The sequence below is a fragment of the Scleropages formosus genome, chromosome 5 (genome assembly GCF_900964775.1).
Source record: "Scleropages formosus chromosome 5, fSclFor1.1, whole genome shotgun sequence".
NCBI classification, from domain to species: Eukaryota; Metazoa; Chordata; class Actinopteri; order Osteoglossiformes; family Osteoglossidae; genus Scleropages; species Scleropages formosus.
In genome coordinates, this window is record NC_041810.1 from 22,458,296 (window position 1) to 22,485,980 (window position 27,685).

The window sequence follows — 27,685 nt, forward strand, 5'->3', positions numbered from 1 at the left end:
GCTGTGTTTGGGTGGAGCTTCAAACCACTGCTGGTCACATCCCTGTCCTCCTCCTGAGAAGCTCTGTAAACGGCCCCCATAACTGTGGCCATGCAGGGCGTCACCCTGACTGACCTCCAGGAGGCCGAGAAGACCATCGGCAGGAGCCGCCCCACGCGGACACGTGAGGAGGAGCAGCAGGAGGAGAAAGAGAAGCAGGACAAGGAGAAGCAGCAGGAGGAACGGAAGGAGACGGAGGCCAAGGAGGAGGACTCGCGATCGCGATACCGTAGCTTCGATGAGGTCAGTGCACCATTGCAGGTGTCATTCTCAGAACCGCAGCAGCAAGTTTTTAATTTGCCATTTTTAATATTGGGCAGAACTGGCATCCACAGTGTGGAGTGTGTGCACTGCTGGAGTATCATGTGTGTTTGAAGCATGTTTCATGACCTTCCTGCCCAGACGTACCAGCGCTACCGACCATCGACCACGACTGCAACCACGGCGTCCTCCACGCCTTCCGTGTCTACTTCAAGCAGCTCCCTCTCTTCCAGCTCCCTCAACAGGCCCGACAGCCTGAAGGGCATTAGCTCCACCTACAGCCGGATCTCCAGGGACGCCGAGAAGGGTCAGTGGATTCCTCGTACCTCCTAATGTAGCCATAAGGTAAGGGGACAGTGTCACAAGGGTGAGCTGCTGATGCTTTGCTGTGTCTCTCCTGTTCTACGCTGCTCAGAGGACAAGGAAGGTGAGGACAAGGCCCAGCCCAGGACCATCAGGGAGCGGCGGCGCCCCCGGGAGAAGAGGCGCTCCACCGGCGTGTCTTTTTGGACCCAAGATGTAAGAACCTGTGTCTCCAGCTTGCCTAGCTGAGCTGGAACCATTGACATCAAGTGTGCAGTACCGCACCATGGTAACAGCATCTTCCTCTTGTTCCAGAGTGATGAGAATGAACCGGAGCAGCAATCTGACTCAGAGGACGGCAGCACCCAGAGTGAGCCACAGGTAAGCGTAGTTCTGTGATTCTTTCGGGATTCTGCAGTTTACTGTTTTCTCTTTTATGTATACTTGTTGTACGTTGTACTTGGTTTTTTTTTTTTTTTGGGTGTAATATTTTTACTGCCCATTTGTTTGGTTCTGTTTAAGTTTAAGAAGGTGTGTGTCACAGGAGTTTATATCACTTAAGAAAAAAAATGAGCTCAATTTTCATTTGCAAAGCTGTCGCTGTCCCTCCTCTAACTCATTCTTGTGTGCGTAACTGAGTCACCCTACCCTAAGGTGCATCGGCTCTTGCGCAAGTCATTGCCCTCCGCTTTGTGAAGGGAGAGGTTGTCTGCAGTGCCTGCAGCCTCCCAGCCTGTCCACTTCCTGTTTGGATTGGGAAGGTTTTTTTGGACACTGGGCAGGATGTCCCAGAGTATTCATTCACAAGACAGAGTGAGGACTGCAGCGAGGGCGGGACAAACAGCAGAGAACAAACTGAACAATTAAAACCACAAACAAATATGCAGACGTGAAGAACTGAGTACATAATATTCTGTTTTAATGTGTTCACTGCTTTGCTTATGGTACGAGGCATCATGTAGGGCAATTATTTTGATAACCAGTCCAATTTCAAGAAGAAATTCAGACAAGTTAACAGAGGAAAAGAGTGTTTTACAATGTTTACTTGGGTTTAAGCACTTATAATACAATTACATCTGCCAGTGTTGTGGTTCTTGCCCACAATCATAGGATCCATGTTTGTTTCCCCCTTAATTAACAAATGAATTTTGTTAATTGGGTAATTTCACTGCAGTCTGTTTAGAACATATTTTATGTCTAATACCTTCTCCTTTTCTTTTTAGAGTGACCGTCTTTCGAGGTATGTACATGGTTAAAACCTTCCATGCAAAATCTATGAAAAGGTAATCATTGCAGCGTGAAGAAAACATTTGTTTGCCCTCCGCAGGAACGACTCCACTAGCGCCCCCTCTGCTGACCGCTACGAGAACCTTGGCAGGAGACCGTACTCAAGCAGGCTGGATAAAGAGGATGCCACAGACTACCGAAAGGTATTTGCCCCCAGCTGTCCCATTGCTGTCCTGTTCACACCTGCTTTGGTCACCTAATTGGTGTGCAGTGGCCTCCAGACAGCACTCCAATTTGTTGAGGTTCCTGTTTGTTCGTCCCACATACTTGATGCCTGGTGCAGTGGTTCTGGAGGCTGTCGGTTCATTCTTGCATTTGTCAGTAGTAGGAGTGTGTTTGCTAGTGATGAATAGCACTCACTTTATTGTTGTTTCACGTTATTTGTTATTTACTGTTAAGTATGTCATTTACTTTTTTTATATTCTTTTAGTTTATTTCTGTGAACGGCATGCTGCAGACAGTTATAGAATACAAAGCAGCTTTGTACCTGGATAAAATTTCCAGGTACACTGATGACCTTGAAGACCTTTGATGGGTATTGGTTTAGGTTCAAGGATATAAGGAAGCTTTAGGAACAGAGAGGTACAAATGTTTTCACATTAACCCCAGTGCTGGTGTACTTTGAGGTGTTGGTAGAATTCTGCAGAAGCAGTAAATAACACTTTTGGAAGTTCCATTGTGTCTTGTCTTATTGAGACTCCAAAGAGCATCGAATTGAATGGAAAAAAGATCAGTTCCAGCAGTGGTTCTAATTTCTCTGTTCTGAAGTTCCTTGCATTTTCCAGTCGTAGGAGTGTGTGTGGCGGTCAGTTCCGACTGCTCAACGTCTCCATAGTGCTTCCTCTACTGACTTCCTCTGGTTCCTGTCCAAGCTCTACGAACAGATCCTAGCTGAGAACGAGAAGCTGAAGGCCCAGCTGCGCCACACGGACTTGGAGTTGGCCGACTTGAAGCTGCAGCTAGAAAGGGCCACACAGGTGGGGGGTGGGGCTGTTCGGGGGGGGGGGGGGGGGGGGGGTCTGTTTTGGTTGTGTCAGACTGGCTGAGGTTGAACATGCTGAATCGTTCAGATGACGCACAACAACCCATTTTAGCACTAGCCATGCTGTGTTCTGCTGAGCCCCCTGAGGGCCCAGTTGGGCTTGTTTTTGTTTGAGCCACATCACAAACCCTCCGATTCATTTGTTTGAATCCAGTTCACTGTCTTTATGGCGTGAGGGGAAATGAGACAGGACCAGGGACGAAGAGCCTTGTCACCACCCTTCCCTGTCCTGAAATATGCTCCCACTTGACATGTCATCTTGGACTTGTTTTTCAGAGGCAGGAGCGCTTTGCTGACCGATCACAGCTGGAAATGGAGAAAAGGGTAAAGTTTCCTATTTCTTACAACGTTTGTCCAGTACTGCACTTCACAAGTAGTGACATGCTGTAAATGAAACTCTGGTTTACCGTGCATTGAAAGTAGTGCTCTTCCCCATACTACAGTAACCTGTAAGAGGAGTGTACAGCCTCCTCCTCTCTCTGCTCTAACTGTGGTGTAACAAACTGATTTATGTCTGAAGGTTACGAACAAGACCCAATTTCCTCTGGGTGGTAAAGTCAAACATTGACTTCCTGTAGTGCTCTCTTCTCTCTTCTCCTGCTGCCTCTCCACTCAGAGTGGGGTGGAACCCACCAGCCTCTCCCCACAAGCTCCTTCTCTTGCCTGTTTGTGCATCTTTGGTAGACAGTGTGTGTTCACTGCTCATGAGTCAACAAGAGCCCGGTCTTACGCGCGTGCGTGTCTGCGCACGTGTTTCTGCCACGTGTTCTGTGTGTTGTGTTCCGCATGTGCTGGTTTAGTTTCCTTTGGAACAGCTCACTTCTCTTTGCATCGCAGTGTTCTGCTCACAAAAAGTACGACTTGCATGCAGGACGAGGTACCGTGTTTACCCCATCAGATGCTGTAACGCTCACTCCAGCTCCAAAGACGAGTTCCTTATCGTTTCGACACAGTTTTGTGTTTCCATAGCCGTGCTCAACAAACTGCATCCGACATGCACGTCACGGAAAGCGAACGGAGAAAGTCTTTCCTAGTGACTTTGTGTGCGACGATGCAGTCTGCGGAAGCTCTAGCTGTGTGGCTCCACGCGTGTGTCACTTCTGCGCTCCCTGCGTGCCCAGTGTTCACTAGCCCGTCTCACCCAACAGGAAAGAAGAGCTCTAGAAAGGAAGATCTCTGAGATGGAGGAAGAACTCAAGGTAACAACTGTCCCATCTCTACAGTACTTGTCAACCCCCCCACTTCCCTTAATGAAATGCTTGTCTCTTTACCAATGGCCTGGGCACAGTATTCAAAATGAAACCGTGACAGAGGACATGTGAAGACTGCCTTCTCTGCTCGAATGTTAAAATGTTTTGCAGCCTCTTGGTGTTTGGCTCTGTACGCAGGACTGAGGTGAGGGGGCTGGGTGGCGCTCGGCTTTGCTCCCCCATGTGGATTCCCAAACAGCAGCCATGATGCTGTGTTCACCTGTTGGTCACCTGTCAGGCTGACCATGTCTGCAGCCTTTTTGTCTTAAATGCCATCGTCCACACATAGATGTCGCCCTGCGATGGTTCTGTGCTGTCCAGGGGCTCCTTTGGGTTTCACCTCATCTCCAACAGTCCATTTCTCTGTATTTTTAATTGTTCTTCCTATTCATGCTGTGGTGGGTGTCTCTCACAGCACTGGTATACCTTTGCTTCTGAGCCATGGCTGTGTTTACACTCTGTTTTGAAACCCAGCTCGTGGGGGCTGGGCAGCGGCCAGTCTGTAGGGGAGCAACACAATTGACAAGAGTGTTTATACATCGCGATGCGATGAGGTCAAGGCTCTGAGGAGGTCTCGCTGCTGAGTGCCGCCGTTCACGAGAAGAGTCTCCGGGAACAGTTTTCTGTGTCCTGTCACTAACCCTGATGATCATGTTCTGCGCACAACCCTTCCTGCCCCCTTGCAGCCCCTCCACTTAGTTTGTCAACTCCAATGGCTTTCTTTCCTCTTCTCTTGTGGTCTCCTCCTGCAGAACCTCCACCAAGTAAAGCAGGTTCAGGCCCTCCACAGGCTGAACAAGCGGCTGCAAGCCGAGAACCGCGTCCTGGGCCGCATCGTGGCCAAGCTCTCCGAGTGCTCTAGCCAGCCGCATGCGGCCCCCTCATAGCCCCATCTCATCCCATGCCTTCTTTCTCCCTCTGTGTCGCCCACACTACCCACACGTAGACAGACAGACAGGCAGGTGCTGTCCCGCATCTCCACTGCCTTGAAACCCGAACTTGGCGCACTGTCAGCCTGGCTTGGTCTGGGTTTGTTGCATGGTGCGTTCTATTCTAGCTGAACGCCTTTGCTTATTGACTTTTACTCAGTGTTTGTCATGGACGTTTTAATATTGGTCACCTACTGTTGTTGTAATGTAGCAAAGTACGAAATTTAGATGACTGCATTGGGACTGTTTTTACTTGTGCTGTGGCACAGTGCAGCTGATGGCTCCCCCCCCCCCCACCCCTCTCTTAGCTGAGGTCCTTGATGAGGAATGGAAGTTGTCTTTTACCATCTTTCATCCTCATCCAGGCTCAGATCAGTGCCAGCTGATGAAAAGTGTCTCCCAACTAGTGCCCCGTGGCCCAGATGCCTTACAGCTACCAACATTTCCAAGTTTGTTTCTGAGGAGCTGGAGTTAAGGGGAGAGGTGTGCTGTGTGTTTGAGGCGCTTGCTGGTGTCAGTCGACAGCATTGTCGTGCATGGAGCCGAATGCCAGGTGCTGCCCCTGTGTGGCTGCAGTGTGTGGTGCGCTTGCGTGGGCGCAGTAGGCTGCACAGGTAGCTGAGCGTTGGGTTTCTCTTGGGCTGCGTGTCAAACAAGGTTCGCCCCGCTGGACGTGGGCTGTGTGTGTGGGCTTGTAGAAGAGAGTGGCGGCGATCTAAATCTTTTCTCTCCTTTCTCGGTCTCCCCCCCATCCCTTGTTTGTCTTTCAGACGCTACCAGACTTGAAAGCGGACAACCAGAGACTAAAGGATGAAAATGCAGCCCTGATTCGAGTCATTAGCAAACTTTCCAAGTAACTGAGTGACCGCTCCCTGCCGCCCCGAGCAGCAACTCATCGTGTTGCACAAATCGCTATTAACTGCTGCAGACACTGGTCACGAGAAGTGTCCTCCATCTGCCCCCCTCAGCCCCACCCCTCCCCTCCCACTACCTCTAAACCATCGTCATGCATCCACCCCAGATTAGGCGTTCTTCTCCAACTTGCTGCTGCCCTGAAGAGCGAACGGAGCTTAACGGTCGGTGTGGGAAAAGGAGGCGGGTGGGGAAAGCCTGCGAAAGTGAGTGTGTATGTGTATCTGTGTGTGCACGTGTTTAACCAGTAAGCCTTAGCTGTACAGGAAACGAGTGACTTCGAGATCTCGGCTTTTTCTCGAAGCCCTTTAACACCTCATTTTTATTTTGTGCCACAACCATACCCCCCCCCCCGACTCTTTCCCCCCCACGCACTTAAAGGATTGTATGTGATTGCTTTTGCTCTGACCGTTAGACCCGCCCCCCCCCCCCCCCCCGTTCCTCTACCTCATAAACCATCGGTCACCCTCCCATAGATGCGTCCCCATCTGTCAGTGCTGCGCATTTCCCCCCAGAATGCAGTGGGGTGCTCCGCCCAAAAGCACGTTCACCCATACGCACCCCCCCCCATGACATCACTGTTTGCTGATGAGAAAAATAGAATTCTCACTAAATGGAGCAAGTGGACTTGGTGGAATTTCACTGTATGTGCAATATGCATTTATTTTTGTTGAAATGCTTTAATAAGTCCATTGAACATAGATTTTTCTCTTCTCCCCCCCACTTCCCATTGCTGAACCCCTCCCCCCATATCTTTAGTCCTTTTTAAGTTTGTAGTATAGGTTTTGGTTTGTACTCTGTGTTCACCTAATTTTAGCAGGTACTGAGTGATGCTGTACATACCTGTTGTCTGAGACGAGCACATGGCATGCGTTATGGTTTCAGATGACAAACCCCGTCTGTTACTATTAAAAATACACAAACTCCAGAGGATGGCAAATGTGTGTTTTTAAGAACTTATTTTATAGTCCAAACACATTGAAATACAGTGGAGCCTCTGCGAACGGATGGTTCTTGCTGAACTGTACCTTGTTTCATTTTTAATTATTCACGATAATTGTGAGAAGAATAATATAATTTCTTCACTACATTTCACACTTTATATAAGTATCTTTGGAGGAGTGCTGTTTTTGTTTTTTTGTTTTTTGTTTTTTTTTTTAAAAAACTGTAGTATTAGCCAAGATATTGTCACTAAAGCCTAGGTATTTCTGATGCAGTCCTTTCCCAATGTCTACATGCACTGTTATTGCCATGTGAAGAGTCTTTCTGAGAACGTTACCACTATGTCGAATAAAGACCATGTGTTGGAACATGTATTTTATATATTTCAGCGGCCTTTTAAATTTTGCTGTTGTAAAAAAAGAATAGAGAGAACTTGCTTTAGCTGGACCGTCAGCAGTTTCTTCTTTTTGTTAAGCCCGACCCCCCCCCCCCCCCCCGAAGCGTCATCACAGCACCATAATGTAAAGTATGTCTGAGGTCTTAGTGGCGCCCTCTGCTGTGACCTCAGCCACTGCGGGGTCTCCGTAAACAAGAGAGATGTGCGTTGTAAAGCTCTCGTTTTACTGTTGTGTCCTCTTGGGTTATGTTGTATATTTCAATGTGACTTTATACCCCGATAAAGAGAAGGAAATAAGCTCAGTGTTCTATGATATATTTTACTTTGAAACCTCAAATGCTGGATAGTTCTGTTCCTGTTTTTTTTGGCGATTAGCTTCGTGCGAGTGCTCTGCCACACTCTTACTACCAAATGTAACACTCACAGTTTGTTACAGACAGCATGCGGTGCTTGTTGGAGGATTGCTCTGGTGGGAGGTGGAGTTTTGGTGTGTATTATCAATGGCCAGAGGTCATGAATGGGGGGTGGGGGTGGGGGGGGGGTTGTGAGTGGACTTGACATGATGACTCAGACTTGGGGTGAGCAGTCGTTCCTGTGCATGCGTAGCTCACGGCCAGAGCTGCTGGTTTGCACACTGGTCTCCACATGGTACGTAGCTGCCTCTGTTGGCCATCGGTCACGTCTGTGCCAGAGTACAGACATATTTATTGTTCCGGTAAAGGAGAAATGGAAGGCAAAGAAACAGTTGAAGCAGAACAGGGTTTTATTGGTAGTGGAGGGCAGACCTTGTATCCCAGCGAAACCAGTTGCCAAATTGTTTATTTTGAGAAACTGTATTTTGACATATACAAATAAAATTAAATAAAGCCATGTTTGTCTTTTTCTGTATTACAGATGAGGCTAAAACACTGATTTTTTTTTTTTTAAACCTCTTAGCTGAGACACTTATTGAATCCAGTTATTCCTGTTTGAAACACTTTTTTTTTATTTTTATTTATTAAGGAAAACATGAACTCTATAAGGGGGAAAGTTGGTATAACAAATTCTTTAAACCCCTAAATGAAGAGCACAGGTGTGACATGGTGACCACCAGGTGGCGCACACACTAAGACCTCCTCTTTCCTCTCGGCTTCCAGCTCGACTTCTTGCTCAGCTCTTGATGGAGGTGAGTAGCGGTCAGGCGCACAGCTGTAGTGCTTCTTCAAGAAGCGTATTCAGAAGTGTTCAATATTGTATTATTGTGCAAACTGTTCTAACGCAGCAGCTCCCCATAGTGATGCCAACCATCTGGGTTCACGGTGCCGACCACGTCCTGAATCCGGCTCATGGGGACATTGTGGAGGAGCGCTGCCCTTTGCGAGGTTCTCGACTTTCATCGCTCTGTGACAAACTGCCTTCAGTTCTAATCACGAATATACAAACTATAGGCCTTAGTTTCCTTACTCTTTTTACTGCATTCTTCTTTCTCTGCATTTGTGTTTTTTTTTTTTTTCTTCCCCCCCCTCCCTCAACTGGTCCATTAAAGCTGTGCGTGAGGGAAGGGTAAATGGGTCTCGACGGCCATCCAAAAAAGTGCTCTGCTGAGGAATGTTAATGTGGCGCGGTCAGCGGGGGGCTAACCGGACCCTTTCTGCCAAGGGGCTTCCCTTTGTGTCTGCACTTTGGTCGGACAAAACCTTTCAGTTCCAAGGCACTGCTGATCTCGGAATACCGTGATTCTCCGCTGCCGTGGCTCGGCTCCAGCTGTGAAAAGACCACCTCGGGAAGTCCCGTGATCCTACGGGACTGCAGCGCGGCTTTCGTTGGGGGTTGGGGACTCCCTTGGAGCCGTCCACTTCCCGTCTCTTCCAGCGGTCTCCGTGGTGCTGTGGCTTCTGCACGCTGCGGTATTCCACCTGGTGGGGACTTCAATTTTGAGGCTCCCCTTGGTAGCAGAGGAAGAAAGTACAGATGCATCAGCGTGTCCTTACTGTATAAATGAGTAAATCTGTGTCAGGTTGACCATGCAGGGTCGTAAGAGTCTTTGAACAAAGGGGTCAGTTCAGGGGCTCCAAGTGCTGCAACTGGTCGAACGGGGTTTATGGTCGGGAATGTGTTTGTATGCACGCGGTCCGCTCTGCTGGGGATACAGACGCCCTCTGGGGCTCCTTTCTCTTTAAGGATGCACCCTAGGGCCCCTTTCCAGGGTCGGGAGCGAGTCCCGCGCCAGCCAAGTGTTCCGTCTGCCACATGAGCAGGATGAAGACGGACGTCTCCTGAGCCTCAGTCAACAATTGTAAATATTTTCACTGTAAATATTCCAGCTGTTTTGTGTAGCCAGGGCACACAATCATGTGATCATTCCAAATTTGTTTCCTCCCCCCCATGAAACTCAAAGGTAACGTGACTTTGCTACAGAAGCCAGATTGAAAGTACTTTTAATCCAAAGGCATTTCTGTGAAAATTCACTGTTCTGCTCTGTTGGCAGCAGAGCAGCCAGGAAGCCTAAGATTTCTCGTAATTGCAATGCAGTACCGTCTCCTCTCATAAAAGGCCGTCCAAGACCTCGGGCCTTTTGCACGAGGACAGATCAAAGCACCCATCAAATTCCGAATGATTTTCCTTCTTCTGTTTGAGTGCCGAATATCACTGTGTGTGTGTGTGTGTGTGTGTGTCAGTCGAGCCCCTAGTAATCCACCGCTTACGCTCCTGCTGTCTGAGATGGGTTGGCCTGGTGGGGATCAGGCCACAGCTTTGTGGAGGACAACCAATAAGAGACGGCGATCATAATCGCTCGATGTGGGGTGGGGGGGGAATGCCACTAAATTAATAAACATTCTTGATTAATTCATTAGTGACATAATGACAAGTGATTTTCCTAACTTGGAGTATGCAGATTAATGCAATTAGTGTCACAACGATGACGATGCTGTTTGTTAAACATGTCCCGCTTGGGCAAAAATGAAAGAGAAGTGAGGAAATTAAAGTCCATCTTAGTTTTCTTAACTGCTGTCACAAATGAATTAATACAATCTGCAGAAACAGGGACCGACGCGTGTAGCTGTCGTGCGACGAGCCCTCTGTGGAAACCAGCTGTAAATGTAGACGTTTGGTGGTGTCTGAACTGAAACTGAAATCGGCTCCTGGTTCAAGGAGGAAAGACCCCGGTCCCATATTTACAGGGGCTCTTGGGATATATGCAAATCGCCTCGAGTGTTGGTTAATAATGTCCGAGCCAAGAGCTCAGTGTCCTGTTCCCAGGCTGGAGAGGGGGCTTGGGGACCTGGGGGGGGGGGGTGGCCTGGGGCGTGGGAGCTGCTTATTTGAGCGGAAGCCCATGTGGTCATCAGTGGGGTTTATCTCAAGAGCTCCTTGCCGGACATGTCACCAGAAGAACAACACTTTCATAATGGTTCTATTAATATATATTTTTTTCTTTTTTACACGATCTTCATAGCTGGGCTGTGGAAACAATACATTTTATGCCCCCAAACCGTTTTCTTGACACAGGCGCTGTAGTTCTTCCCACCGGTGGGACTGTGATGGTGAGGTGGTGTGCCTGCAGGGCCCCTGTGTGTTGTGGAGCTCCAGGGACAGCTCGCTATTGACTTATTGACAAATATGACGACTCAAGGAAGTTCTGTGGACACGGGTACAACAGGTCTCTGGATTTGGCGAAGGTCTCGCTCTGTGCGTAGGTCTTGAGCTGCAGTGGGTCCTGTGGGTCAAGGTTAGTTTCCATTTCCAAAATTATTCATGCCCCCCAAGTGATCAGCTCTGTTAGCATGATACTTCGAAACTGAGTTACTGTTAGGGGTTAGTATTTAGAATTATAAAGGCGAACATATTCTGCTCATCCCACATGGTGGAACATGGAGATCCCTTGTTCCTAAAGGCAGGACTGATGACGTGAGCCACTTCTAGAGAAATTTCTACTTTTGCTGCTTGCATCACAAGAGTATTTACCAGAATACTCCGGCTACTACGCACCCGGGCTGCTGGCTCCGTTAAATTGCTCCGTGTCATTTCCGAACGCTTCCTGGGCGGGCAGGGGGCTTGAGGCGCCGGGCGGCTGCTCGGGCCTGGTTCCGTCACCGTTCTCGTCTCTCGGGGGCAGCGGCACCTGCTCAGAAGAAAATAATGTGGAGCGACTTGCTTGAAATGGCTCCGAAGTGTCCGTAACGCTTCCCTCCTCGCTGTTCTTTCAGTTGCGTAACAGACTACACCTTAAATGCGCGCACACACAAGTAATGTGAAATGTTAACAGGCGAGCAGGTTAAGAGGTGTGTCGGTCCCGAGGCCTTAGGGACCGAGAGCGCAGTGGAACCTGCTTCCGACACCCAGCCCAGCAGGAAGTTTCACCCCCTCCTTTCACTGGTCCCGTTCGCCTCGTTTCCTTCCCGTCTTTGGCCGCTTTGGGTTTGTTGGATGATTCAGCGGTGGGTGGGGGTGGGATCAGCGGTGTCTTGTACCCCTACATACCCTGCATCTGCACCACACTTACCCTGCCGCTTAAAGGCAGCGATTGTTCAAACCGTAGAGGAACTCAAGTAATCAGGGTAAAATACTCAGTGCTACTGTATGAGAATTTACTCATTAATTTACCGCTGCCATGTGCAGGCTGAGTAACTTACTGGAGCAATTCAGGGTAAGTACCTTGCTCAAGGGTACTACAGCAGGAGCTGGGATTCCAATCTTCAAGCCACATGAAACCTGACACTTTCCCCTACATAAACAGCATGGGGGGGGGGGGGCCATCATCCAATTAGCTACTTAAAATTTGGACAAAGCAGCAGTGTGATGGAACCAGAGCTCTGAATTACTGTAAATAACAGGGGATGCCACGGGGGCTCAATCATGGGGGGAGGGGAGGTAAATTTACAGGAGCAGAGCGGGAGATGCACTCACTGCATGGAAGGAGAACCTATTTCATTTTAGTATAATGTACACACAGTGCTCCTCGAAAGTGGGCGAGCTCCTGCGTGCCTTAGATTTACCACGTAATGGTTATTTAGTGAGGATCAGTGTTTCTCATGCAACACGAGGTGTGTAATGACCAGTTCCACGTGTCGTGTATATAGCAGAAACGCATCTCTGTGGCACACAGTGGAGCCAAATGTTTTTTTTTTTAAAAAAAAAATTTGGTTGCTCACTTGTGGAGGGTGGCACGATGGAGACGTCTGCACGTCCCACTGGTGGGAGGAGAAGTGGGGAATTCGAGGCGTCATCGGGAAGGTCCGTGATGTGCAGGAGGGGAGCGGCAGTTCTTCGACGGGACCCCCAACTGTTGCTGGAGCTTTGATGCAAATGGAATTATAACCACATCTTTATTATTTTTTCCTGCTTTAATAAAGGGGGGCGCGATGGCGCAGTGGGTTAGACCTCGTCCTTCTCTCCGGTGGGTCTGGGGTTCGAGTCCCGGTTGGTGTGCCTTGCGATGGACTGGCATCCCGTCCTGGGTGTGCCCCCTCCCCCTCCAGCCTTCCACCCTCTGTTGCTGGGCTAGGCTCTGGCTCCCCGCGACCCCGTATGGGACAAGCGGTTCGGACAAGGTGCTTTAATAAAATAGTCAACGTATGAAAGCGCACATACATACAGACACAAATACCCTGCAAGGGTAAAAAGGGTGCAGTATTTACATTCATTCACATCACTTTGGAGTATTACTAAGGGAAATGAGTTCACACACTTTCAAGCAGCAGTGTGTTCCATAATTTTGTCAAAATAATGTACGTTCTGATTTAAGAGGTACAATGAAGAGTACAAATTTGATGTGTTTTAGTGTGTTTGAGTAAAACTGGAGTTTTTCAGATTACTTGCAGACACAGTGTGCCCTTCAATAGTTTCTCCTCTCAAAGCCCAGAAGAAAAAATCATAGCTATGAAGCCTCGAGGGAGAGACCTCGCTGCTGCAGTCAGACAATTTTGCCCTTAATGGGCTGCGGCGCTTGCTCTTAGCCTTGTTTTAGCTGTATAACGGCACAATAATTCACCTGCCTTGGCATCGTTTCTGTTGTTACACAAATAGGGTGCGAACTACAGTCGTATCTAAAGGCCCACCCACACGTTGTCCAAAACCGCTTGTCCCGAGGGGGGTCACGGTGAACCGGAGCTTAACCCAGCAACACAGGGCTCAAGGCTGGAGGGGACGCACCCCGGACAGGACGCCAGTCCACCGCAAATCGCCTCAAGCAGGACTTGAACCCCAGACCCACCGAGAAACAGGACCCGGCCAAGCCCGCTGCGCCACTGTGCCCCCCAGGATATCTAAATGGGTCCCATTAAAATATTTTTAATATATTTAGACCTCAGATTAGTACTGTTATCATTACTTTGACATTTAGCGAACACCCTTGTTCAAAGGGACCTCATATTATTTATCCAGATTTGCGACTTACTGCAGTGGTGTCAACAGGATTTAAACCAGCAAACTTCATATTGCCAGTTCAGATCCCTAACTGCTGCACCCCCTGCTGGAGAATTGTAGGGCGTCACAGTGTTAGCGGCAGGAACTAAACCGCTCGGACCCGAGAACCTGCGCTGCTCTGTCATTTCCGTGGCGTGAAATTAGATTTTTCAAGGCCGCACCATAGAAGTTACACCCCCAGCGGAGGTGTGTGTGCTTCCTGGGTCACTGAGCGGTTTGCGGAGGTAAAGCGTCCCGCCGCCACGCACCGCACAGGTAAGTGGGGGTTGTGGATGCGTGATCACAGAGCAGTGGCGCTCGGTCCGTTTGTGTGGCTGTAATTAGGGAAGGGCGGCGGACTGCAGCTCCTCAAAGGACAGGCTCCAGGAGACGCAGAAGTGACCTGTTATTAGGCGCCTTGTGAGGCTGGAGCGCAATGTGCAGCACACCTGAAACTGCTCTTTCTCCATGCAGGAGGACAGCGAAGCCTGGCTCTGTACAGTGGGGGAGAAACATAGTACACACTGCTTTTCTTTCAAACTTTACCGAAGTTATCAAAAACTTACCAAGTACACGGCGCCGCAAATTTCTCAGTAACGTCTTTAGAACCCCGGTTCATCGCAAGGAGGTCTCCTCATCACTTCCATTAAAATGCTCAACAAATTCAAAAATTAAAACATTCACTCCAAACATGTTACATATTTCATCCAAACTACCTTCCGTACCTCATATACAGACACACCAGTTCATCTGCAAACATCCAATGAAAAATGCTTTTCGTCCATATGCAACATTTCATTTCTGTGACAAAAATCCTCACGCATCAAATACCGCACCTCAAACAAGTACAGTCCAATCAATATTAGACCATCATAACACAAAATGATGTGACAAAGGCTAATTTAGGGTAAGGATCCCTCAGATTTGGCAGCTCTTTTTCCTCATACTGAAATTTTGCAAAATTCCCCGAGTGAAAACAAACTACACAAGTTCGTGGCAACTTTTTCTCCCGACTTCCTTCCTCATACCTGCTGACTTGGAAACGTCATTAAGTGAGGAAAACGGTATTAAAAGTGGGATCCCCCCCCAAACCAGGGTCAGTTCTTCATAAAGAACATTGGGTATGACAGCTCAGCGGGGAGTTTGCATGTTCTCTCGCCAGGTGCTCTGGTTTCCTCCCACACTCCATGTATTTTAGGTGAACACGTGAGTCTAAATAGCCTATACTGTGTCTATGCCACCCTGCACTGGACAAGTGGTTTAAATGACAACAGAAAGATGAATGAAAGCCCACGCCATTCCAGTTGTTACAATCGCTTAGTTATTGGTTTATTAAAAAAAGACATTTTGTCATTTATGAGACCCTTTTTTCCAACCCAGTAAATGAGTAGCTACTCTGCAGTATTAAACTGACACCTTTACCCAGTGCTCAGTGTTGTACCCGCAGCCATTCACTGTGAAGTGACATTTCTTATTAACGGTGTCTTTCCGGAATGTTCTACCAAAGTGTTGACGATAAAGGAAAACACCCTGGGGGAACAAGTGCGCGACAAAGTAATGCGCTTCCTGGTTCACTTTTACATCTATTACTGCAGCTGCTGCGTGTTTTCAATATAAGGATGATACTAAAATGTTTTCCAGGAATAGACACAGAAACCTCACTTTCCTTCTTCTCGCGCCAGAACATCAAAGTTCAGGCAACACTTGTGAGGCTTTCCCACTACAAAGTGACCGCTCGTTACACCACGCTGCCCCCGAATGAGTCCCGGCGACACCGGAACGGACCCTTATAATAATAAGAAACGTTTTAATAATTCGCGCTCGTCACGGTTCGGCGCCTCCACTCTTTCGCACCTGACGCCGCGCTCGTCTCCTGTCGCGTGAGCGTCGCGCGCCGCGGCTCCTCGGTCAGAGCAGGCGGCTCGCGCTCCTCCTCCGAGCGAAACTTTCACAGCGCAATACAACTTTATCGATATGCATATTTATTAACGCCGTTATTCGGATGTGTTTAACCGGCGCGTCTCTGCGAAAGTTTAACCCCGCCGCTCCGTCCAACTTGGGAGAAGCAAGCTGAGGGAAACCGGAGACGAGCACGAGCCCGCGCTCGTCCCCGACGTGGAAACTCATCAGTTTGCGCTCTGTGTCCTCGCTGAGCGGAGTCGAGCGCCGGTCGACAACTTACTTTGTGCGCTCAGTTTCGAACAAACTTTTGCAAGTTGTAGGAAACGGTCTTTCCGTCGTTGTCGGCATTAGTGTATAGCTAAGCGAGCCGCCTCGCGCTTCCTTGCGTCATCTACAGCTTATGTGAGGGGCAGCCGCTCGTTTTCCCTCTGCTCGAACTTGTTCTGGAAGGTTCACTATAAGAACCGGTCCGCGCTGAAACATGGCCACCGGCGGCTTCAGGTCGGGCGCCACCACGGACTTCCTGGAGGAATGGAAAGCCAAGCGCGAGAAGATGAGGGCCAAGATGCTGGGGGACATCGCCGCCTCGACGGGCCACGGCGCGCTCACCGCGGTCGCCAGAACGGAGACGCGCAGCGCGGTCGCGAGCGCCGAGCTGACCAGCAACACTAACAGTAGTGGCGGCGCGGAGCGCGGCGCCCCCGCGTCCGGCAGCGGTCCGACGAGGAGGCCGGAGGACGAGCAGCAGCAGCAGCAGCCGCCGCCGCCTCAACAGCAGGCGACCGCCGGCAGGGCGGCCGAGTCTCCGGCCGGGAGCCTGAAGAAAGCGACGCACGCGGAGAAGGCGCCCGCCGCGACTCCGTCGAGCGAGAGCGACAGGGACGGCAAGAGCAAAGAGAAGAAGAGCGCGGGTCCGAGCGCGCGCAAGGGCAAAGGGCAGATCGAGAAGCGGAAGCTGCGCGAGAAGCGGCGGTCCACAGGTGTCGTGAGCATCCCGTCCAACGAGGTGAGTCCGCGCGGCTGAGCTCGTGCCCGCGGGAGTCAGTGTCAGTGCACGGCGCGGCGGAGCGCGCGAGCTCCGCTTCAGTTCAGTCGCACGGCGCCTAACTGCGTCTCTTCTCTACCCAGAGGGGGTCACAAGCAGCACTTACTTAGTCTTTTATTCACGTTTAGTACCGTTATTATAATCATTTATCATCAGCTTATTTACAGTCACCTGGCCCAGTCACTTGAGTAAACTATAACCAGAGGTGGGAGAGATGCTTTGAGCCTGGGACTCGGAGGTGCCTCGCACTCTGTCTGTGTGTGTCACTTAGCTGCTGTTGCTCAAGACAAAATATCCCAATTAAGGAACTTTATATCAATTTATCCATTTATACAGTAGGGTATTCTTTCTGTATCGCTTGCACCTTGGTTAAGAGATTTACTGCAGGAGTCAGGTTCACACCACCAATGTGAGAAAACAGCCCAAACCACCCAGAGACCTGTTGCCACTCATACGAAGACTTGACAAATGTGGACAATGCAGGTTTGCGCTGGATGTGTGTTGGCTTTGTGGGGTGTCTGGGTCACTGGTATTTTATATGTAGGCGGTGGACACCCACAGGGGAGGACAAACGTGAGAATCAGAGGTACGAGGTGTGGTGCCGAGGCCACGCGTTAAGAATGCAGCTCTCGTCCTGTCCGCAGCCCGCTGGAGCGGTGCCCTCTGGGTAATTTCCCTTGGAGGCACACCAGTGCCTAAGCGTCCTGTCATTAAACAGTCTGCCGTGCCAAGTTTAAGTAGCTGGAAACTGGCCCTGTGCCAGTCTGGTGCACTGGTTTCAGAGGAGCAATTACTCCCAGTGTGCAATCATGCTCTATGGTTTCCCTGGGCTCATAACTACAGCTAAACTCTTTTTTTAAATAGCTGGTAAACAGTGTTGTTTTCTTTGTTTCACTTTGCAGAAGGTGAGCATCAGCTGCCCATATGACCTTATATTGTTTCCAGGTGTACAGACGGAATGGGAGGAATGAAAGGAATGCTGGGAGTATTATGTGAATGTGTGAGTGTGTACAAGGCCTCTTCAGGGGGGTAGTGATGGGGGCACCGTGGGGGGGGGGGCAATTGCCGGTCACTCCCCCCTTGTCAGTGACACGGTTCGGTGTAGCTGGTGCTCCTCCCTGCTGGGTTTCCTTCGGACCCTCAGAAGCGTCTGCTTCGCGGGGACCTTTGACCTGGGAAAAATGCAGGCAGCACAAAAGAGGCCCACTTAACTGCATCATCCTCTTACTTGCCCTGGGTGCTGGGTGGGAGTCAAGGTGGACTAGCCTGTTGGGGGGGGGCATGAAGGCTTGCTTTCTGAGGCCACAGGCCACATGTCTTTGTGTGCACAGTTAGCACCTGTTGTCATTTGCCCCTTCAGTTTCCTGGCCTGTGGTGATATTGAGAGCTTTTGTTCGACTGGGGCCGACTTAAACCTACTACAGACTAGGTTTTCAGCATGGTTTCTGTTTGTTTTTCAGACCTCAGAGGGTCTGTGTAACAAGGATGTACTGCCAGTCTGGGTGTTTGTAAACAATATTTCAGCCATGTGTATATTAGGTAAGTCTGCTGTGAAATGTTTACATGCAGAAATTGTATCCATGTCAGTTTTTTTGATTTGCTTGTGATCGCTGACTCTCGCCAGTGTCTCACATGGTGGCTGGTTGTTTAGTCAAAGACATTAAAGTGCTCCAACGATGATGTAGTTGGATCATCTCTTTCCACGTGAAGACGGAACTCCCATCACACCACAAAGCTCTGAGTTTGACGTTCGTTTTCAAGCAGGCTTCGGCCTGTTTATAAATGTCAACTCTTGTTTAATGGGCTTTCGCGAAATTACATAGACCTGACATTCTTCAAATCATTAGGCAGTTGGAATAATGTAATTGCAACATGGAGAGGGAATGTAGGAAACGCCTACATTATATTCACAAATTCACTTTTACTTACATAATTAAACTGGTGAATTGAATGGTCTCTTGGGCTTTTATAGCCTTAGATTTACTGGCTCGTTAACAGGGATAACTGAATTTGAAAGATTGTCAAAATCCCAAATTTCTGAATGACCACATAAACCGTATCAAAAGCTATGCGTCATTATTACTAATCCTTATTTATCAGATGCCTTTGTGCAAGGGAACTTAAAATCTTAATTGGCTTTACAATGATTTACCCATTTATATAGTAAGGTGTTCTTACATTACTGTACCATTTTCGAGAGCACTGAGGCAGGAGTGGGTCAGAAACTGGGAACCTTCAGACTGCAATGTAACAGTCCTACCCAGCATGCCCCCTGCTGTACTTATTTTTGCTTAATGCATATTTAATTGTCTTTTTACAGGCTTCTTTTGAACTTGACCTTTTTTTGTATACAAGTGAAAGTATTATATGGTGTATTGTGCTTGTGGCCCAGTTGGGTTGACTAACTTTCTGTTTATGCACAGCTGTAAAAATGAGGCCCAGCTTTGAGAAACATGTACCTGCAGTGCAATCTTGTGGTGCCTTTCACTTGCCAGCATATGATGCCCCAGTACAAACCCAGAGGCTGCAGTGTGGTACGTCACTCCAGTGTGGGTTTTTTTTTTTTTTCCTGCAGGCCTTTATCAGCAGTAGTTTGTCATGGCGCACGCCCAAAGGCAAGACGCAGTCACGCTGACCTGACAGCTCAGAGCGTTTACGTGTAAACAGCCTGCCTCTGCCGATGAGCGGCAGCTCCTGTTCCCATCGCTGCTCAGGTGTTGTTTAGAGGCCCTGATGTCGGCATGCAAGCTGCGCTTCGCTGCAGTTGTGCGGTACTGGCCGTGCCGTTGCTATTGGTGACTGGAATAAAGTCTTTGGGGCTGGGAGTCTGGACATTTTGGTGCCCAGCACCAGTCCCAGTGGATCAGGTTGTGTGGACTACAGTGGACAGCAAGAACGAGCCCAGAACCAATGGCCACTCTCAGCGGAAATGGAGAGTTCAGGAAATGTGTCTGAGAGCCCAGTCAGAGTGTCCTTTCATTGTGATGTGGACCCACATCTTTCTCTCAGGGATGGTGTGTAATTGTTGTAGCAGCATGTGTTGGAGTTTTAGCAGATTGTGTTGTGTATACACAGTTCGAGTCACGGTCACTTAAAAATGTAAACTCACAGCACATTTATAAAATGGGATTGTAACGTACCAACTGTGTGCAGATATGGATTTTGTATTTGACATTTTTTGCTTTGAAGAATACAAAGTCATGTATTTCTGTGTCTGACTGCATATCACTTTTAATTCCATTTGTATCCATTTCCAAGTGGGGGAGCGCAAGTCCTTTCTTCTTTCTTGCTCAGATTTATTATTTTCCTCCTCTTAATTATCACCATGCAGAAGTTTTCACATTCTGTCTTCCACATTGTAGGCCTAGTAGTGGGGTGAGATTTGAACTTTAAAATACTTGCAATTACAGTACTATGTAGCATAAAATTCCATCTTCTGTTGCTAGGGAAACCCTCGCACATTCCGTTTAGGTCTCTTTCTCACTTTTGCACCAGACAAAAGTGAGGTGCCTCCTCCACCACTGCTCAGAATTCAGTAATGCATCCATAAAATACCAGAATGCACTGACAAACATGTAAGGATAAACAAAGGAAGAAATAAACAATAGATCATGTTTGGTTTTGCTGTGGGTGGTAGCCCACTGCATGGCATTGCAACATGCAACAGTTAAAACTTGGTTGTCAGAGTTGCTCAACCCTGTTTTCTCTTTTGTTCTTCAGAGCTTTGTGTTCTTATTCATTCTTCTTATATAAAGGATTTAAGCCGTGGACTTTCCAGCCATTAAGGACGCATTTATGTTGTGCGGCTACATGGCAAAGGATTTAACTCTGCTCGCTGGCAAGTAATCTAAATGATATAAAGAATGCAAAACATTCTTTGTGCTGATCACATTTTTCCAGTTAAGTATGTTATAAACCAAATATTTAGGATCTTTTTGGTGCGGCACTAACTTCTTAACTGCAGGAGGTGTGTGCTCGCACACATCAAACAGGAGAGACAATTGAAATGAAGGCACAGGAGCAGTTATGGAATGTAGTCTTGAAACCGACTGAATTAGAATTAAATGCTGATTTGTACACCCTTTTGATGTGAAACCTTGATCTTGGAGCAATGTTTTGCCTGGAGAAGCTCCCTGTAGTGCAGGTCATCCACCGTTTCAAGTGGGAGAGAAGGAGAGCGGACTTCCGGAACGTGGAGGTGTTCCAGGGTGTGAAGGAGGCCTCAAACCTGCCTCAATTCTTTAGCCTGAAAGCAGATCAAGGGTTGTTGCTGCTTATGAGTCTCATCCTAAGGGATGAAGGGAATGGAGTGACATCCCTGTCCTAGCTTAGATAATGCAGGACACTGTAAAGGCAGCAGAGGGGCAGGAGAAAAGAAATTAGTCATGGCAATGGTGACACATTGGCCTCTGTATTGTTTCCAGCTGGCGAGGAGAAGGTGGCGTCATCAGATAGGCTGAAGGCCTTGCACCAGGTTGGGAATAGGGCATGTTACACTTTTCAGTAAAGCTGCCTATAGCAAGGAGAAATGCAGTCAAACGAAAACATGCACATATTGGTAATGACTGCTGCCTGACAGCAGCTCCACATGTTCAACATCAGCAGTTGTAAATGAGGCTAGTGCTGGGATTCGAAGGGCTGCAGTACAGTATTTGCACAAAGGAAATAAGGGTCAAACAGTAATCCTCTTTAGTGAGTGAAGTTTAACGGATCAGCATGAGGCTGGAATTTGTATGTTAGGTTTTGTCCGGGGAGTCATGGGCTTTATTAATTACCCGTTTGTCATCTTTGGACCAAATAAGACTGTGTTTCGTGACTTGTTCTTTACATTTCTGAGATGGACCCATTCCACCTCGGTCTTATACAGTGAGTCATATAAACACACTGAGAGAGTTCTTAAGGGCATCTTTTTTCATGAACAGATTTTCTGCAGCTATGGATTTTTGCAGCAGCTGCAGTAATGAGAGGAGAGCACTGCTGTAGGTTTGCTGACAAAATGCAAATACATAACAGTAAGTACACATCACTTTGCATTCTTCAGCTGCTTATGTTCAAGATCAGTTCCCACTTACCCATCCATCCATTCCGTGTAACTGCTTGTCTAGCATAGGGTTCTGGTGGTCCAAAGCCTATCCCAGAAGCACAGTTCATGAGGCAGGGTATGCGGTAGATGGAGTGGATGGAATGGCCAGCCATTTGCTGGGTAATCATACACACACACACACACACACACACACACACACACACACACACACCTTCAGACCAGTCCACATAAAATCTTTGGACTGTGGGAGGAAACCAGAGCACCCAGAGGAAACCAATGTGAGCACTGGGAAAACATGTAGACGACACACAGAATGAGTCTGACTTGACCCTACATCTGTACCCACAGCCCTGGCGCTGGGAGGCACAAGCAATATCCGATGTAGACAAGTACAACCCCTCCTACTGATCCTTTGGTGTAGAGACAGTTTCTTTGGGGACAAAAGCGCGTGGTCTGGGCACATTGTACAGCAAGGTATCGGCTTGTCGTCCTGTGAAGATGTCTGCTAGCATGAATAAGCAGACGGCGTCATTGCCTGCGTGACAGCATCAAAAATACAAAAGCACTTGGTACATCAAGAGCTCCTTAGTAGATACCACAGATAAATGGTGAGATAATTGTATGCTTAAAATGTAAATTGGTCAGCTTGCTCTGTGTGATTAATTCATTTCTTTAAAGTTATTCACAGGCAAATTGAGTTTTCTCGACACGTTTTCCATGAGAGGTTAAAAATGTGAAACTGAGTTACGTGAGTTGCATAATCAGTTCTGCCAGACAAATATATAATAGAGTGCTGTCATTTATAACAACCGTCTTGCTTTTCAGTAAATGGATTGATAAGCAGGTTACAAAGGAGATCGATCAGTTGAAGGAGACCTTTGGATTTAGTCGTTTGAGTTCATGCTTTTGTGTGTGGAAAATTTACTGTGGAGCCCAACGAAAATAATTTGCAGTTCAGTATGTACTTGGCAGCGTTTCAAGAATGAACATTTCTGATTTTACGAAGAAATTGGATTTAATTTGGCAGCCAAGTTGATCTTTATTTTTGCTCTGACATAGGAATAAATGATAAAGGGCTCCTTATTGTTTCCTGGTAAACATGGGCTCATTGTAGGCATGAATATTTTGTATGGCAGTCAGATTTCTATGACAGGTTTTCAACAATCGTATTTCCATTATCCATTCTCTGCCTGTTTTATGCTTATGATTACAGTCATTGTTTGACATGGGGGTGACGGTCATGGCGTCATCAGGACAAACACTACAGGCCCATAATTTTCAGGGTTTTCCATCAGCACCTGTACTGTCTGCATGGGCAGAGTCATAGCTACTCATGCATAAACTCATCATGCGATTCTCATTTTGTAATTAAATAGCTCTTAAATGCTGAAAGGCCAGTGCCACGTGGTGCTGGGACTGTACTAATCTGATGGCACGCGCCTCCCACTGCAGAGAGCACTTCCTACTGTGCTTTCCCCTCCGGCTGTTTTGCGACTCAGTTGATGGGTTCCTTTTGGGGGTTGCTCAGTGATTGCTCTGGATTAAGAATTCAAAGGAGACAATCGATCACGCCGTTTTTGTTTCCCTGCTGTGTAAGCTGATACTTTGGTCCCTAATGGGGAAGTGTCCGCTTTCCTTGCTGTGTGCGAGGTGAGCTTGATATCGCTGACAGTCTGGACACAACAGGGTCAGAGCTCCAAGGAACTACAAGTACATAGACAGACCAGCTGTTTGGAGCCCCCTTCAAATCTGAACAAAGAAGACATTTCCATACTTCCAGAGTGCTTGGAGTTGAGAATAAGACGTTGAAAGATTCCTGAAGCTAAGAATTTACTGATTTAGTTCTCCACTAAAGTCACCCAGTGATTCTATTCATTAGACCAACAAGCTGGACTGGCCTCCTATTATTTGTGATTCTTCTGATGCCCTTATGTTCCTCCCCCTCTTGGAGAGGTGCCTTGAAGGTGCAGGTGTTTTCCCGGTAAAGCGAAGTACTGTGTTGTTTTGACTTGTTCCTGTTGGGCGGGTCTCCCCGCCTCCACCATCCACCACGCCCTTGAATGGAATGCTGTGATGCGAACTGGTGTTATTTGAACCCTGCCCTGGTGATTTTTGTGACACAGGTCGGTGTTAAGACAGCTCTCCTGTCCTTCAAAATGAGTAGCAGGACCACTTCTTGCCCTGCTGGTGTTCCCCATTTTCAAGTGAGACACCTGTTAGATAGGTAACAGCTTGGTAAACTCTCTCCCCTATCTTGCTATGATTTATGTATTTAGTTCCCAGATAAGTTTTGGACCAATTCAGCAAGGGTCACACAGTACACTCTTGTCAGCCTCACTTGTCTTGTTTTTGTTCCAATGTCTTTTCTTATGTCATAAGCGTCTTTGATTTGTTGATATAAATCAAGTATTGGTATACTGCAACTATTTCAACGTAAAGTTTGAAAGTACATTCTTCCTCCACCTTACGAAGATCAATTGTTCCTGGAAAACCTTCAGTGCGTTGTGCCATGTTTTAGGACAAATGAATTGGTATAAATAAGAAAGGTAATGCACAACCATCTGGACCAGTCAAGACTGGGCAATGGGTGTGCAAACACATACATGGCTCCCTGGAGGTTGGTCTGACAGTCCTCTTACCAGTTTGTGTGGGATATAGCAGGATCTGATGATTCTACTGTGTTTGTGCGCAGTGAGGCCTCCTTGGTGCATATAGATACAGTGCAGCCACTAGGATGTTTTCATTCATTTCTCTTTGAAAGACACCTTCGGTATTTTGATCAAAGGCTTTGTCCAATGTCTGGGCCCTGAGATGGGCGGTGAAGGTATAATCAAAAGAGGATGTGCCATATTTGCTGTCTAAGGAAAAGGCCTTTTGTTGCTGTACACTAAGAAACCCCACGTTGACCCCCTGAGGGCTGTGGAAGAGGGAGAAGGTTGCAGTGTCTGCAGAGGAAACGGAGCCTCCCATCAATGTGACGCGCCCCCCCCCATCCCGCTCGCTGGGGGCTGCTCGCAGGAACCCATTGGCTTTCTTGAGTCATTTACATTTGAGGCACACACACTTGAGGCAGATTGAATGAATTTCTGCGGTCTGTTGGACTCCTGATGGCACAAGAGACCAGTTAAACATGAAACATTGTTTGATTCTAAATAAAATTATTTACCATCGCTTCATTTCATATAATACTGTTATACCTTTTTATGCAGCAATGTTGTTCTTGTCCATATTTGCTTGTTAGCCATACTTTGGAAGGTTGAGTTCAGATGACAGGATTCAAATGCATAATAAGGATGCAATTTACAGATTACTACTCATCTTTATATGGAGTTCTTTGTATGGAATGGAGCCACATTGTGACGTCATTCTGCCTTTGGTGTCAATCAGTGAAAGTCACATATATCTTGTTACAGTGGCGTTTCTTGTAATACATTGTTGGAAATAGAGGTGCAGGTGTGTCCCTCTGAATGCAGCTTCCTGTCATGATGAATGGCACAGATGGAATTTGATGAACCCGAGGAAGGCCATACCCCCCCCCCGAGCTTCATTCATGTTCTCTTCCTTTTGCCTCATTTCTCAGGAAAATGTGCAACTTTTGTATGTTGCAGTCATTTTTTTTCCTTCTGTTAAAATCCTTCTTTAAGAGATGTCAGAACTTTTGAGTTTTTCCTCTTGCTGTGAATTGTGAATTTAAGCTGATATATCTGTGCAGGTTTAGCATCTTTATAAAGGTTACTACAGCAGGAATGGCATTTGAATGAAAATCTCCATATTGAATGGAAAAAAATGCCTGGTCGGGACAGTACTTTCTGGCTGAAAGATAAATCTACCACTGATAACTCTCCCAAAGAGGCTCATGTGGTGGTTCTGCTGAGGCTCTGTCAAGGGTGACTTGCAATGTTAGATATGCATCATCACAATGATTTACCCATTTGTACAGTCATGTATTCTTGCTGTATCAGTTCAGAGGTTACTACAGTTGATTCTGCATATAAGATTTGAATGAACAGCCTTCTTGAAATTAAATCACCATATCTAAGTATTGAGTAAGCCATGTTCAGAATTTCAGGTGATGCCCTGAAAAGAGGTAAAATGAAACTACAAAGTATAGTTGTGATCACTCTGTTCAAAGCAGAATGCATGTTTACTGGGGTCAAAGTATTTCATCTGCAGCAAAATGGGAATTGAGCTGTGAATCTCACCCTTGTGGTTTGGCTCTGATCTCAGTATAGTTACTTCCACATGCCTTCAATGTTGAGTTTTATTACTGTATTGGAGTGTACAGTTTTCATAGCCTGTTATTTCATACATTCGTTTGATTGCAGACATAGAAAACTTGTTTTTGGGAATGCACTACCTTTGTGTAGCAGTGAAATAATTTTTCCCCTGTTCCCCTCCATAAGGCTTGATGGCAAGGCTTGAAGGTTATGAAGATGAGAACTGACAGCACATCAGCCATTTGATTACTTGATGAAGAGCCTCTTGATTCAGGAACTGGAGACCTCAAAACAGCTTGTGTAGTGTGCCATGCCAGATGAGGGGAAAGAGCAAGTTTTTCATGCTGTCTAAATGCCTGACCTCAAAGGAGCCTGGCCCCAAAATACAGCTTCAAAATGTTTCTTTGGCATAAAGGCATGAAAAGAAGAAAGAAATCAGGGATGCCAGAAACATTTAGTCATTATGATTTTTTTAAATGTGTATGCAAGAGACAGACAGACGGAGCTTTAAATAAAAAATAGACAGGGTCCAAAAATAGCAAACTTTTGCTTATGGTGCAGGTTTTCTTGATACATTGGCATGTTTGGTCTGGAAAAAACATCTGTTCAGTTCTCTTTCACGTTTGTTGCTGATCTCTGACCAAATCATCGTCCGCACTGCATAACTTATTGCTTAGGTTGTGCTATTGATACGCCGTGCATTGTCCTCAAGTCACGTGCACCTTGCTTCTTCAGCGCCACGTTTGAAGCATCTGTGGTGGCATCTTGAGGTTTTATCTCAAGAAACAGAGGGGAAAAAAACCACAAAACAACTCTGCTGTCATTTGCACTCTGCAGTTTGTTTTGTACCGAGACCAATATTTTATGTTTGGCGGGAGGGGAGGAAGAAAAGCCACTTTACTTTTTCTTTGCCTCTCATCTCTCCAGATCGATTTGAAAGCCCCCCCAGTGCAAAAGAGCGCGCTGTTAGAAATGCAGGAGTTCAGGCCAAAGCAAACCCAATGAAACCCGAGCGTCTGTCTGCAGGAGATCAAGGAGAGGAGGCACTGTTCATTTACATTCCTCTGCTGTTCACAGCAGATTGGCCAGGGCACCAGGGTCTTTGGACTGAGGTCTTGCTAAACTTCTGGTGCGCTAGAAAAGGGCTATAGGAGAAACCCTCAATTCCCATACTTCTCACACTATTCGACCCACTATTCGGTGTTCGAGTTCCCTTTTATCTTGAGTACTAAGGATTCTGTTGAGAAGGTTGTTCTTGTTTCTGATATAGTTGTATGACAACACCATCTCTAGTCCTGCAGAGGCTGATCCAAAAGACACCAATTTCATGTATGTTCTGCCAAGCTCCTGCTTTGATTTTCAACAAAGCTTAACCTCATTGCTCTCTTATTCAAGAGACCACTTTTCAGCTTTTCTGTAGCAGAACTTTGTTCTGTGGAAAAACCCTGCTGAGACCCTGTTTTCCTGAGGTGCTGAAATTCCTACAGAGCCAGTACTGCTCGGTCAGTTTGGAAGAGCTTTCATCTGTCTTGAGCGTTTGTATGGAGCTGTGAAATAGCTGCAGGTAAGTGAGATGGAGGTAGGGTGCAAGGCCTGAGTTTATCAGAGCAACAAGTTGCTCGCATACCAGGTCACAGTATCAGTAACGCCTCCTCATATTCATGCCAGTTTACTCTTGTGATTTTTCTCAGGGTTTGGACAGTGTGTTTTCCAGTTCCTCAGCAGAGCTGC

The 27,685-nt window shown here is 47.3% G+C and overlaps 2 protein-coding genes and 1 long non-coding RNA gene across 6 annotated transcripts in view; 2 read left to right on the top strand and 1 right to left on the bottom strand.

Moving 5' to 3' along the window:
* Positions 1 to 6,338, top strand: part of LOC108942353 (protein phosphatase 1 regulatory subunit 12A-like) — a 38,769-nt gene extending 32,431 nt beyond the window's left edge. For both annotated transcript variants that reach the window (XM_029251639.1, XM_029251640.1), the window contains 10 exons: positions 97 to 282; positions 442 to 607; positions 716 to 819; positions 919 to 984; positions 1,827 to 1,843; positions 1,931 to 2,033; positions 2,763 to 2,867; positions 3,209 to 3,256; positions 4,081 to 4,131; positions 5,882 to 6,338. In XM_029251639.1, the coding sequence (XP_029107472.1) occupies positions 97 to 282; positions 442 to 607; positions 716 to 819; positions 919 to 984; positions 1,827 to 1,843; positions 1,931 to 2,033; positions 2,763 to 2,867; positions 3,209 to 3,256; positions 4,081 to 4,131; positions 5,882 to 5,968 (933 nt within the window). In that variant the 3' untranslated portion in view covers positions 5,969 to 6,338. The remainder of the gene's footprint in view (positions 1 to 96; positions 283 to 441; positions 608 to 715; positions 820 to 918; positions 985 to 1,826; positions 1,844 to 1,930; positions 2,034 to 2,762; positions 2,868 to 3,208; positions 3,257 to 4,080; positions 4,132 to 5,881) is intronic.
* Positions 6,339 to 8,823: 2,485 nt separating this feature from the next.
* LOC114910467 (uncharacterized) lies at positions 8,824 to 15,986 on the bottom strand. 3 transcript variants are annotated; one of them, XR_003797658.1, is made up of 4 exons: positions 15,601 to 15,638; positions 12,495 to 12,637; positions 11,332 to 11,464; positions 8,824 to 9,286 (listed from the first exon to the last, which is right to left on the bottom strand). It is a non-coding gene; the product is annotated as an uncharacterized LOC114910467 (long non-coding RNA). The 3 variants fall into 3 exon arrangements; XR_003797657.1 differs by lacking the exons at positions 8,824 to 9,286; positions 15,601 to 15,638 and adding exons at positions 10,663 to 11,059; positions 15,929 to 15,986; XR_003797656.1 differs by lacking the exon at positions 8,824 to 9,286 and adding an exon at positions 10,663 to 11,059.
* LOC108942195 (PRKC apoptosis WT1 regulator protein) overlaps positions 15,637 to 27,685 on the top strand; it is a 42,275-nt gene continuing 30,226 nt past the window's right edge. The window contains exon 1 of the mRNA XM_029251641.1: positions 15,637 to 16,654. Within this exon, the coding sequence (XP_029107474.1) occupies positions 16,130 to 16,654 (525 nt within the window). The 5' untranslated portion in view covers positions 15,637 to 16,129. The remainder of the gene's footprint in view (positions 16,655 to 27,685) is intronic.